Source organism: Barbus barbus (genome assembly GCF_936440315.1).
Source record: "Barbus barbus genome assembly, chromosome: 13".
In the NCBI taxonomy this organism is placed as follows: domain Eukaryota; kingdom Metazoa; phylum Chordata; class Actinopteri; order Cypriniformes; family Cyprinidae; genus Barbus; species Barbus barbus.
The window spans coordinates 8,206,719-8,219,159 of NC_136741.1; the positions used below are offsets into that span (position 1 = coordinate 8,206,719).

Consider the following 12,441-nt stretch of genomic DNA (forward strand, 5'->3'; position numbering starts at 1 on the left):
TGTCATAAAGACAGACAATGGCCCAAAATGAAGTCAAACAGATATTTTCTCATTAACTAAATTAAGATTTTATTAAGCTTAGAAGGTTTACAGCCACAATTTCACATGATTTGCAATGCAGAGTGCAATGAATGTGGTTCAAAAGCATCTGTATTTTATTAGTAAATAAATATAAATTCTCCCAGACTTCTATTTTGAAGTAGGCTATGTAAAATATGTAAAACTAGCCATAAACTGAAGTATGTGTTGAATATGATTCCCCCTCGAAGTTTACTAGAGTAAATTATTGGAGTATGTTTTAGAAGAAAATACTATTTCAGTCTTTCTACTTGAAAATTTCACATTTAACTCTGTGTTACTTGCCATTTCTTTGTAAATAATTGAAATATTTATTAGCAACTTCTGCGTGAACTTTTTTTGACACCAATGTCTGAACAGACTACATAGTTCAACAACTTCTAGATAGAATGTACATTTATTAATAACATTAAACAAAGTTTCTTAAATATTATGCTTGCTGATTCATATTTTAAATGATTTTATGTGCCCTACTTAAAAATGTATATGCTAATACTGATTAAATATACAAACAACATGATATACCATATGTTCATCCTAAAAAGCACAGGAACCTGATTATGGATTATGATGTGTATATTAAATAAATGGTCTCTGTACATATAGAACATCGAAATGAACACATCTGATGAGAATTACAGTGGGTTCTAAGGGCCTCCAACTTATACACACACAATCCCTGATAGCTTTTCCAGACTTCTGGCTCGATTTCAGTTTGAGGCATTCAAGTGGGGCACCTAAGCCATGTGACTCATTACATTCTACACATCAGCAAGAAACGGCTCTGCCCCTTTAGCAGCCACACAGTAAATGAAGCTTTACAATTTCACCTATATGATAACACCCTAAACAAATTCAACCTTAAAGAGATCAGGTAGGTCCTACAAAGAACAGAAAGCCACGTATTATAATCCTGAAAAAAAACTGAAAAATGAATGAGAGACGTGCTTTTTTTTTCTGCTGTAGCGTTCTTTAAACGCACCGTATGGGAATAGGAGTCACTTTTCAATGGGAATGTGTGCTATTAACAACACATACTGAAAGACATACACACACAAGCCTCTGATGAGCATCTCCCAATAGTACACCCACGGAGATCGGTGGGCTGCATCTTAGAAAATCATGGTACACTGAGTCTCGCAGGCCCTGTATGTGCAGCACAGCTGAGCCAGTGTTTAGCACGCACACACACGCACACACACGCACACACAGTGGGAAAACACTAAATATAGCCATAGCCAATTCTGATCGTGAGATAAATAACTCACCGCCTCCGAGTCTTCAAATCCATGCAGGTACAAATTGTCATACATGGAGGTTTGCTATTCAAAAGAGGTCTTCTTGAAGAATAGAGAAAAAAAGAGAGGAGGAGGTGGTGGTGGTGGTGATGGAGAGAGAGGGGGAGGAGGAGGAGGAGGAAGAGAAGGAGGGAGCCACCACCACAAAAAAAAAAAGAATCGATGGGGGGGGGGGGGGGGGGGATGACGATCCCCTTGCTCCACAGAGGAAGAACAAGAAGGGAAAAAAGGGTGAGAGAAGCCTCACGAGAAGAGTGGATGGAGAGAGAGAGAAAGAGGGAAAGCAGGCCTGTGCAGACGGCTCGGCCTGCAGGATGGAGTGGATCCCTCGTTCAGCCTCCAATTCTCTCACATCCTCAGGCAGGGAGAAGCTTCCCAACGGCTCACTGACGCGGATGTTTCATCATCTCTCAGCAACACGCTCACACACACACGGCACGGCGCTGCTCCCCGCATCAGAGAGAGAGAGAGAGGGTTAGAGAGAAAGAGAGAGAGAACCCTTCCTCAATCTCAGGCTGATGACACAGTTGACCAGCTGCGTGCTGATTGGCCGAGCAGCCTTCCAGTCAGAGCTGCTGCTGACGTTCGTTCTCCTTGACTGTGAGCGCTGATGAGAGAGAGAGAGCCTCCCTCTGCCTCTTTCATTCTCTTTCCGTCTGTCATTTCATTCGAATGTACAGTCAGGTTTTTTCTCCAGTTCCCCTTTATTTTGCAGTGATGATCTTTTCTTTATTTTCTTCGCTGATTAAATGCTTCGTTTTATTTTTCCCATCAAAAACATGGTATTTTTTTTCTTTACAAACATATATATTTTAATAATCTAACCAAATTTGAACATAACATGAATAAATAAAAACAAATATTTTGCAAATAAAAAACGTTTGTTTACATAATGTGTGTACTGTGTATATTTATAATGTATATATAAATACACACACATGCATGTATATATTTAAGAAAAATGTTATGTTTATATATTAAATAATTTATGTTATAAATTATATGAATATAAATATATACATGTAAACATTTTCAAAATATATGCTGTATGTGTGGGTATTTATATATACAGTTGAAGTCAAAACTTTACATACACCTTTCAGAATCTACAAAATGTTAATTATTTTACCAAAATAAGAGGGATCATACAAAATGCATGTTATTGTTTATTTAGTACTGACCTGAATAAGATATTTCACATAAAAGATGTTTACATATAGTCCACAAGATAAAATAGTTGAATTTATAAAAATGACCCCGTTCAAAAGTTTACATACACTTGATTCTTAATACTGTGTTGTTACCTGAACGATCCAAAGCTGTGTTTTTTTTTTGTTTAGTGATAGTCGTTCATGAGTCCCTTGTTTGTCCTGAACAGTTAAACTGCCTGCTGTTCTTCAGAAAAATCCTTCAGGTCCCACAAATTCCAGCATTTTTGTGTATTTGAACCCTTTCCAACAATGACTGTTTGATTTTGAGATTCATCTTTCCACACTGAGGACAACTGAGGGACTCATATGCAACTATTACAGAAATTTCAAACGCTCACTGATGCTCCAGAAGGAAAAGCCATGCATTACTAGCCGGGGAGTGAAAACTTTTTGAATTTGAAGATCAAGGTAAATTTAACTTAATTTGTCTTCTGGAAAACATGTAAGTATCTTCTGTAGCTTCTGAAGGGCAGTAACAAATGAAAAAAATATAATATTTAGGCAAAACAAGAAAAATGTACTCATCTTCATTCTGTTCAAAAGTTTTCACACCTACAAGTTTTCACAGATCTTAATGCATGGCTTTTCCTTCTGGAGCATCAGTGAGAGTTTGAACCTTTTGTAATAGTTGAATATGAGTCCCTCAGTTGTCCTCAGTGTGGAAAGGTGAATTTCAAAATCATACGGTCATTGTTGGAAAGGGTTCAAATACACAAAAATGCTGGAAAACCAAAGAATTAGTGGGACCTGAAGGATAGCAGATTCTGAAAGGTGTATGTAAACTTTTGACTTCAACTGTACATAATAAATATACACAATACACACACATATATATTATGTAAACAAAAACTTTTATTTTTGGATGCGATTAATCGCGATTAATCGTTTGACAGCACTAGTGGGCGCAGGACACTATAGTGAGGATAGCAAAATAAAGTAAACTGTGACATATTATACCCAAAAATTCTTCATACAGTGGGACCAAAAATTATTCAGACACTTTGAATATACGTTCTCACTATTTTAAATCTTGTTAAAATTTTATTCATGTCATGTTAAAATTTGGTATGTTTTTGTAAATAGTATAAATATATAAACAAATATATACAATAAATAAATTATATATATATTGATATATAATGAATTATAATAAATATAATTTATGTTTAATTTCCACTTTTATTAACATACTTTCTAACTTGTTTAAATCCAACCTCTCTCTCTCTCTCTGTGTGTGTGTATATATATATATATATATATATATATATATATATATATATATATATATATATATACACACACACACACACATATACTGTATACATACATATATATATATATACACATGTGCGTGCGCATGTGTAAAATAATGAAAAGGTTAACAACAGATTATAGTTTGAAATTATTCTAACATTTTACAATAACGATCCATTAGTTAGAATTACTTAAGGAATTATCTTAACAATAAGCAACAGATATGTTACAGTATATATAAATCTTTGTTAGTTAATAAAAATACATCTGTTCATTGTTAAGTGAAAGTGAAAAAAAGTGACGTGACATACGGCCAAGTATGGTGACCCATACTTGGAATTCGTGCTCTGTGCTCTGCATTTATCCCATCCAAAGTGCACACACACAGTAGTGAACACACACACCGTGAACACACACCTGGAGCAGTGGGCAGCCATTTTTATGCTGCGGCGCCCGGGGAGCAGTTGGGGGTTCGGTGCCTTGCTCAAGGGCACCTCAGTCGTGGTATTGAGGGTGGAGAGAGCGCTGGACGTTCACTCCCCCCACCTACAATCCCTACCGGCCTGCGACTCGAACCCACAACCTTTGGATTACGAGTCTGAATCTCTAACCACTAGGCCACGACTTCCCCAATTGTTAATTCATGTTATCACAGGTGAATCAATTTTTAGTTGATCCAGATGGACTCTGAGAACCGGGCTTGATCACTTTCAGAAATGGGCCATTTCTTTACCTGTCTCAGGATAAAACTGGTGGAGGTGGTGCTGCCATCAGACCTCTTCAGTCGACTACGCCTTGAATATGTTCCCCTGTTCACCTGTAGAGGGAGCAATGATGAAATCATGAATGAATTGCTTCAGACAGTTGACCATTTCTCAACCCTTTACTTTTAAGAATATACAATTAGCAAAAGTGTTACATGGAATCATATTTTTGATATTGGAAATGAATAGATCAGAATAAGCAGCAGAATCAGTATTGAATTTAATAGCCAAATATTACTTAATTTGCCTGCTGAGATCCCATCAATGTTATAAAACACTTACAATACATAATATTTTTAGACAGAAATATAGACTGAATGTTGCACAAATCAATCAGAAATAGGTAAAATATTGTGTACATTGTGTAGAAACATGGAACTTATCCAAATGTGGGTGATAGGAGGGAGGATGCCAGCAGATAAAACTGTGCACAGTGCATTAGTGACCATTAATGAGGGAAGTTCATTCGGTAATGAGAGCCACTTGCATCAATCAGTTTATTAATGGACTGATATAACACTAGAAGTGGAAAAAGCATAGAACGATCATTCAGCTTGAGGTCACACATACAGATATTAACCCTTCTTTACCCCTGGGAAGAAAAAGAATACAGCTGTACAAACAACAGGAAGTTTGAAAGAGCAAGAGAAGGAGAATAATAAGACAGCATGAGAGAAATAGAGAGATGGGGGTGGATTGACAAAAAATAGTCACTGCAGGGACACATTAATTAGCCAGGTCTGATTTGTTTCTATTTCTAGGCATCTCTAGAGCTCTATAGTAGTGTTGAGGATAGTCAGAGAGCTTGTTCTTTTTAAAGTTTGTTTAATAGGGCCACCAAAAAGTGGGTCAGTGTGCTCATTTCACTGCATTAGGGTTGTTTTTTATGTAGTCAGGTGAGCTAGGTGAGTTTCCTTCATTGTTGGTGTCAAGACATAAGAATTCTCTATATGCTCAAATAATACTGCTAGCTAGTTATTTCTGCTTCAAATATTTCATGTGATTTGATAAAGTTCACATTAGTAAAAGTCTCTGCGTTTTAATTCATTGAAGTGCCCTTGACACCCCCATACAAACAACAAAATTGCTGAAACCACTGAAAACAATGTACTTCAAAGTATGTACTTCATCATTCAAAACAGTTTTACTGAGAATACCAAGCAAACACCAACTAAAACGGTTATATTCATTTAGGCTAGTAAATATCATAATAGCTATCGGTGTTTAGTTATATAAAGTTAATAAAATAAGAAATAATACAATAAAGTAAAAATGATGTCTTATCTCAAATCTGAACATGGTCACCTGAAATATAGGCGCTTGGATTCCCTCGCCGATCTTATTCCTAATATAAATGTGTCGAGACATCTCGGCCAGCACATCGGTCCAGATCGGGGGTTGCTGGCCTGCTGGCCCGGCCCAGTGGAAGTTTGGAGGGTTTCTGACGGCTTGATCCAGCTTCGGTGGTGTGTGTGTGTGTGTGTGTGTTTCCCCGCGCTCGTGAAGATCCGCTCTGCTCTCGTGCATCAGAGGAGCCACAAACTCGTCAGTGTGACAGGTGTCAGGTGCGCGCGCACCACAGCACTGCGCCACCACCTTTTCTCCACACAGTGGCGCTCTTGCATGAACAAGCTTATAATTCCTATTATGTCAAACAATGTGATGCATTGTAACAGACGATCACAAATCAAATGCATATTTTGCCCTAAGCTTTCTTGATTGCTTGTGTAAGCCGTTTAGAGCCGGTTTTAATGGGTGCAATAAGAAAAGCCTGCTCAACATTCGTGCACTTGAAATGGTAGAAAAGTGAACATATATCTTTATCCTGCGTGATTCTTCAACATGTTTACTAGAAATACGAAGAATAAAAATGTACAAAAGAACATTTAATGGTTGATTAACATTTAATTTTGGATTGAAAATTAAATTAATTGGGTTTGATTTAAAGCTTGTAAAACCATACATTGTAGATGTGTAGCTTTTTTTGTTTTTGTTATATTATGGACCATCTATATTGGAGAAAACAAAACTGGCTTTTGGTATACTGGACATTTGAATCTACCTGCAGGCAAGTTTTTCATGAGTTTTCCTCTCTTTATATAGCCCAACAACCTTGTCTCTGCTCTGTTCAATATCCAGTAAGCAAGGCCTGACTTTTTTTCTGCAGAACATTATTATCAAAGTATGCTGTTTTATATCACAGAAGGAATTTATTTTACCTTTTCAATACAAGTCTAACATATTACTAAAGGAAACTTGTCTTTTGTGAATTTTATTACATTAACATTTGAACGTTTTTTCTTTTTCTTTTGTCCTCAGGATAGTCATCAGTATATTGGTAATGACAGTTTTTCTGCTTTTCTAATTGGTTCCAGCATTTTGATGTACAGTAAGTGTGCAACACTCCTCGAGATTGTTTTGTACAGGTCACAGCAGTGACATTTGTAAGTTTATTACTTCCATAATCATCCATTTTCTTCTCTAATGTGACGTGTTTATTATTGAATGAAGCTACAAGTACAATATTCAAATACCTTCTTTGAAAATATATGTCAATGGTTTGATAAAATGGTTGTATCTCTGTCTGATGTGGTGTCTACTGAACACAAGAGGGCAGCAGAAACTCATCAGGGGAGCAATGATGAGATACCATTTTTGGACAATCATCCTGGGATCAGGGATTGTCTGGTGTCCACCTTTTGCTGGCAGAAGCCGGAAATCAGGTTTCCCTAAATATGGCCTTTCAAAAAATACTAAGTACTCTAAATTAGTAGTAGCAGTAGTTGGTACCATTATGAGCATAAAGCATCTTTCTCTATTGAAGGCCATTCTAAAATAGTTTTTAAACCAACATGTAAATTGTTGTTTAAAAAAGTAATACATTGCATTACAGTAGATGTTTTAGATCCCAACATGCACAGAGACAGAAATAGATATGCTTTATCATAATAAGAAGTACGCAACAGATGTCATATTCTCTCTTTAATGGCATCAGATATTGATGACAGCATTTTAATACAGCAGAACTCTGTTCTAGACAGACATAATATATCTAAGAGGGCATCATAAAAGATACAAGGTCATTACCATAAAAATAAATAAATACAAATCAAGATCAATCCAAAAATCTGTGAGCATATCTCTCTTAAATAACAGTGTATAAACATACAATAATTGAAACAACATCAGTGTCAAAAACAATAAATTATAAGCCCGACAAAATAACTTGTAACAAATAATTTTCACAACTGTAACAGATTCACATTTCACAGTCAATTTCACAAGTGCTTAGCACTGTACTGCACCGTCTCCATGTATCCATATTCCATTTCTGAATGTACCTCTTATTAAAACGAGTACAGCACAAAATGACAGCATCATCTACGAGTTGTTGCTGCCAGCTGAACACAGTGATACACTGATCTCACATCAACGTTTTCTTCGCTGGTCCATAGAAGAAACATGCCAGAAGTGCATTCTTTTTACTTGAAGAGGACATTGTTTTCATAAAGGACAACCTCTGAGTTAAAGCAACTGAGAGGATGGACCACGCATGATCAGTCTGAATGTATGAGGTTTAAAAAAATGAATAAAACACACAATGCTAACCTAAAAAAGGCCTGGTTTGTTTCCCAACAGTTCTTCTGCTGGTCTATGGGAGAACGGGAAATTACACTTGAAAATGGTGGAGCCTCAATGTACACACACGTGAGGAACAAACAAGGCAAGAAGAGACATGTGACAACTCTAAGCCATCACACTGATTACTGTAATGCTGCAGTAGGTGTTGCTTAAACTAAACACACTACAGTTTGCTATTGATAGTCAAGAATACAACATGAAATACAGCATAAATGTCTAAACTCTCTATGCATTATAAAGGGCCAGGATTCCAATATATATAACGAAAATGACTAAACCCTTCATTGTGCACTACAGAGAGCCATAATACAGCATTACGTGTATGTATATGTGTGATGATACTGAGCTAATGAAAGAGAACTGATCAGGTATGCGGTCTTTTGCTACTAATACAAATCAATGCAGTCGACATTTTCACTTCAAACTCACACTTGAAATGTAAATGTTCAATAACTATCAGTGCAAATTGAAATACAGAGCGTATTTACTGTAGCTTAGCTTGAAGGCTCATAATTAATGATCCTACTGTATTATAGCTAAAAAAAAAAAAAAAAAAAGTCATCTCGTCAAGTATCCACTTTTCCGAAAGTGCCATCGGGAGGTCTGTAATGTTTAGGAAAGGCCTTCAGCTGCAGACAGTTAAAGGCATACTTGCGACATCCAACGTTCTTCATGGTATTCTCACGGCGGCAGCCTTCACTGGTAGGGGAAAGGGGCGGGATTGAGTGTGTGAAAACAAGTAGAAAACAAACAGAACATGAAGCCATGTTTAGAAAAATCAGCACAGCCACAAAAGATGGCAGCAGACATCTCAGCAGTGTTATGAGCATGAGTATTATGGGTGAACACAGAATGAGGGTGGCGAAAGCGAATAAACAAACAAACCACGTCACAATAACATAAGTTGAAAATGCTAATGTTTTTTAGGTAGCACACAGGCAGTTAATGCTCTGAAGCAAATTTGACAAATGAAAATAAATCTTTATGATCAGCAGGCTACATCGGTTGTGTATTAGGGTATGGCAAATAATTACATTTGATCAGGCCAACTATTGCACATGTCCCTCTTATTGGGATTCCAAAAACTTTACAACTGCACTTAATATTTTATACAAACATTTTCTTTCAAAAATGTGCTTAGACATAAATATCTTAGTAATACTCATAATAACAATAAAAGCAATTCGTATAAACTTCTTTAGTGAGTCAAATGTAAATGATATCAATTAGCATGGTTTGGTACGATTAACTCAGTTGTAGGCCTTTGTCTGCCAAACTGACCAATTAGAAATGAAACATCAGTGCAATGCGTCCTTCTCATGTTGTTCCGTAGCCATATGACTGACTGTCTGCCAAGGAGCACAAAAGGAGAAATTCTAAAGTATGTTCATGCTGCTTAATACAGTGAAAGTGAATCGAGGATATAAAGCTCTGAAAAAAAAGCGCTATAATAAAAGTAGTCTATATGACTTGAGTGATGAACAGAATGATATTTAAGATATTATTCATTGAAAAATCTTCACTGAAAAGAGCAGCTTGAAAACTCTACTAAATATCTCCTTTTAAATTCCACTACAGAAAGAAACATACAAAAGGTAAATGATCACAGAATTCCCATTTTTATTCTAGTGAATTCGGAAATCAAAATGGTTACTTGCCAGAGACATTTTTAGTTTGCAACTAAAAGAGCATGATGCTCAATTCACATGCTTTAATAAAATGAGGTAGAGCTAAGGAATTTATTTGTGATATTTGAGTAAAAAGTTATATTTTTCAAATACGGTTTAAAAAATATTGAAATATCTAACAATTTCCAAATGTTGTAAGAAGCATAAAAACAACTCTGCATATATTAGGATGATTCTCAGAGAATGAAAGCTCAATAAAAACAAAAGAGCCGGCTCTGAGCACATTCATTATTCAAGCAAACCTAACGAGTCCACAAAACTATTTCATAACCAAGATACTTATTTATTTCCCAAAACATTCAACAACAGTGCATCAATTCAAATCTACAACCTATCTCCTAAACTATGGCAGCAAAATTGATCCAAAATTTATTATGGCTGCCAAGATTAATTAAGTAAAACATCTAGAACAGCATTCCATTTAGAATGCAATATATATATATTCGGTTGAACATTGTAACCATTCACAAACACGTTGTGTGAATCAGTCATATTTTTTGTAATTTTATCAATTAAATTCATAATTGATATTACAATATCATGGGAAATAATCAACAATTTTATAAATCATGCAGCCCTACCTAAAACCAATGAACAAACTTTAAAACGACCAAAACTAAACTGAGACCTATCCTTAAATTCTATTCGTTAAAACCTACCAATGATATTCAGCCAAACCTTCGGCAGTATCTTAGACGGGCCCTGTCTAACCTATGAAACCAAAACCTTTCTCCAACTTAACTGTATAAGACATAATCATACTCAGAAAACAGCTCAAAACATTATCAAACGTGATTTAAAACAAACAGGGAAAAATCTGGAAGTTATCTCAAAGAAAACAAAGCAAAAATAGACTCACAGAGCCACAACATCATTATAAAGGAAGCCCTTCAGCATCTCAAATGGAGATATTTTGGGACAGTCAATTTCCTTAGTAGGTCAGATGAAATGCACACTTTTCTGTAGCCTGGTGAAGGTTATTTTTAATATATAAAGTTCTTGCAATGGGCAGCTCTTTAGAGCATGTAAGCTCAAGCAGTGCTAACTTGTAAACAGCAGATGTACTGGCCGTGGCGTGGGGCCAGACAAATTTTACAAAGCACAGAGGCCATTTCTAATTTGGCACAAATGGAAGCACAATTAAACTGAGTTCTGTAAAATTCTCTCATGGTAAACTTTTACATATAAAATATATATTTACACAAAGAAGGGAAAAAAATCTGATTTGCAGCCTGCATGTCACAATTAGGAAACAAAGTGATTAGTTTTGGTAAAACAACATACATTCTATTCATCATTACTGTGTCTAAGTGTCTTTACTTAAAGCAACACGTGGATGCTATTGCCATCTAAACAGATACATCTTAAGAGACCGTTCCAGATTTGAAACAAAAATTTAGCTTACACCATCTAGCATGTCATTTATGTCTCAATTTGAGAAAAGAAACACTTACAATGGAAGCTATACATGTTTTTTTCAAAATTGTGTATTTCAATGTTAGACTTTAGTGCATTAATGTAAATATTGGTTGTTTGTTTTTACAAATTGAGAGACGAGAACATTCCTTTACACAACATACCATGTACCTCCTGTCAGCTGACAGTGAAAACGTCCTTAAAGACGTTAAACAAAATCTTGATGAAAATCAATTCTCAAGTGCATATTTAGATTTCCCTGACTGAAAATACAATCTTATTTCTATTCCAAATTTAATGGGCTCATTGGAAAGGCTGCAAACAGACCAGTCTTGGTAAAAGAGCAACAGGTGTTCTTCCAGCCAAACATGGGAAGACATGGACACACTTAATACCCTAAAGTGCAATATATTTTTAAAGCAAGTGCGATGATAGTTGAGATTAGCTTTGGCCAGGCCTTATCTTTGCATTTAGATAGAAACGCATGGAAGACGCAACAAAATCTACCACAAAAAAACAAAAAAAAAATCACTGGAAAATTCCATGATACCGTTACAGAATAACAATATCTCATTATAGAGTGCAACAGTCGGGCTCTGGAAGTAAAAATCTGTTCATTTTCTCCATAGGGAAATTCATTTTTAAAGATGACTTATAAACCTTTGAAGACAGAAGTACAGCGAGTTGAGATTGAATGGTATATACTTTTGAAGTCATGATTCTGTACAGACAATTCGAACAAGTTTGTGGGGGAACACCCAATCCCATAAAGCATTGCAAATGATGTAATTGATTTGCTATGCTGTCAAAATAAACTTAAAGGGTTACTCCACCCCAAAATGAAAATTTTGTCATTAATCACTTACCCCCCCATGTCGTTCCAAACCCGTGAAAGCTTCGTTCGTCTTCGGAACATAATTCAATATATTTTGGATGAAAACCGGGAGGCTTGTGACTGTCAAGTAAATACCACTGTCAAGGCCAAGAAATGCCTTTTTGGGGTGGAGTAACCCTTTAAATAGTTTCTACAGATATAATTAATCAACTTTAAATTAGTAGTTTCTATTCTTCCTCCATTGTTTTTAATTTG

General features: G+C 35.8%; 1 protein-coding gene across 3 annotated transcripts in view; it reads right to left on the reverse strand.

Annotated features, from left to right (window-relative positions):
- Positions 1 to 12,441, reverse strand: part of LOC306879639 (inositol polyphosphate-4-phosphatase type I A-like) — a gene marked incomplete at its 5' end in the record, with an annotated part of 67,930 nt that overhangs the window by 14,424 nt on the left and 41,065 nt on the right. Inside the window, 2 exons of one of the 3 annotated variants that reach the window (XM_079432768.1) lie at positions 4,575 to 4,658; positions 5,911 to 6,122. In XM_079432768.1, coding sequence (XP_079288894.1) covers positions 4,575 to 4,658; positions 5,911 to 5,973 — 147 coding nt within the window. Of the gene's footprint in view, positions 1 to 1,346; positions 1,392 to 4,574; positions 4,659 to 5,910; positions 8,947 to 12,441 lie in introns of those variants that run through there. The other 2 variants (XM_079432769.1, XM_079432767.1) reach the window with 2 other exon arrangements.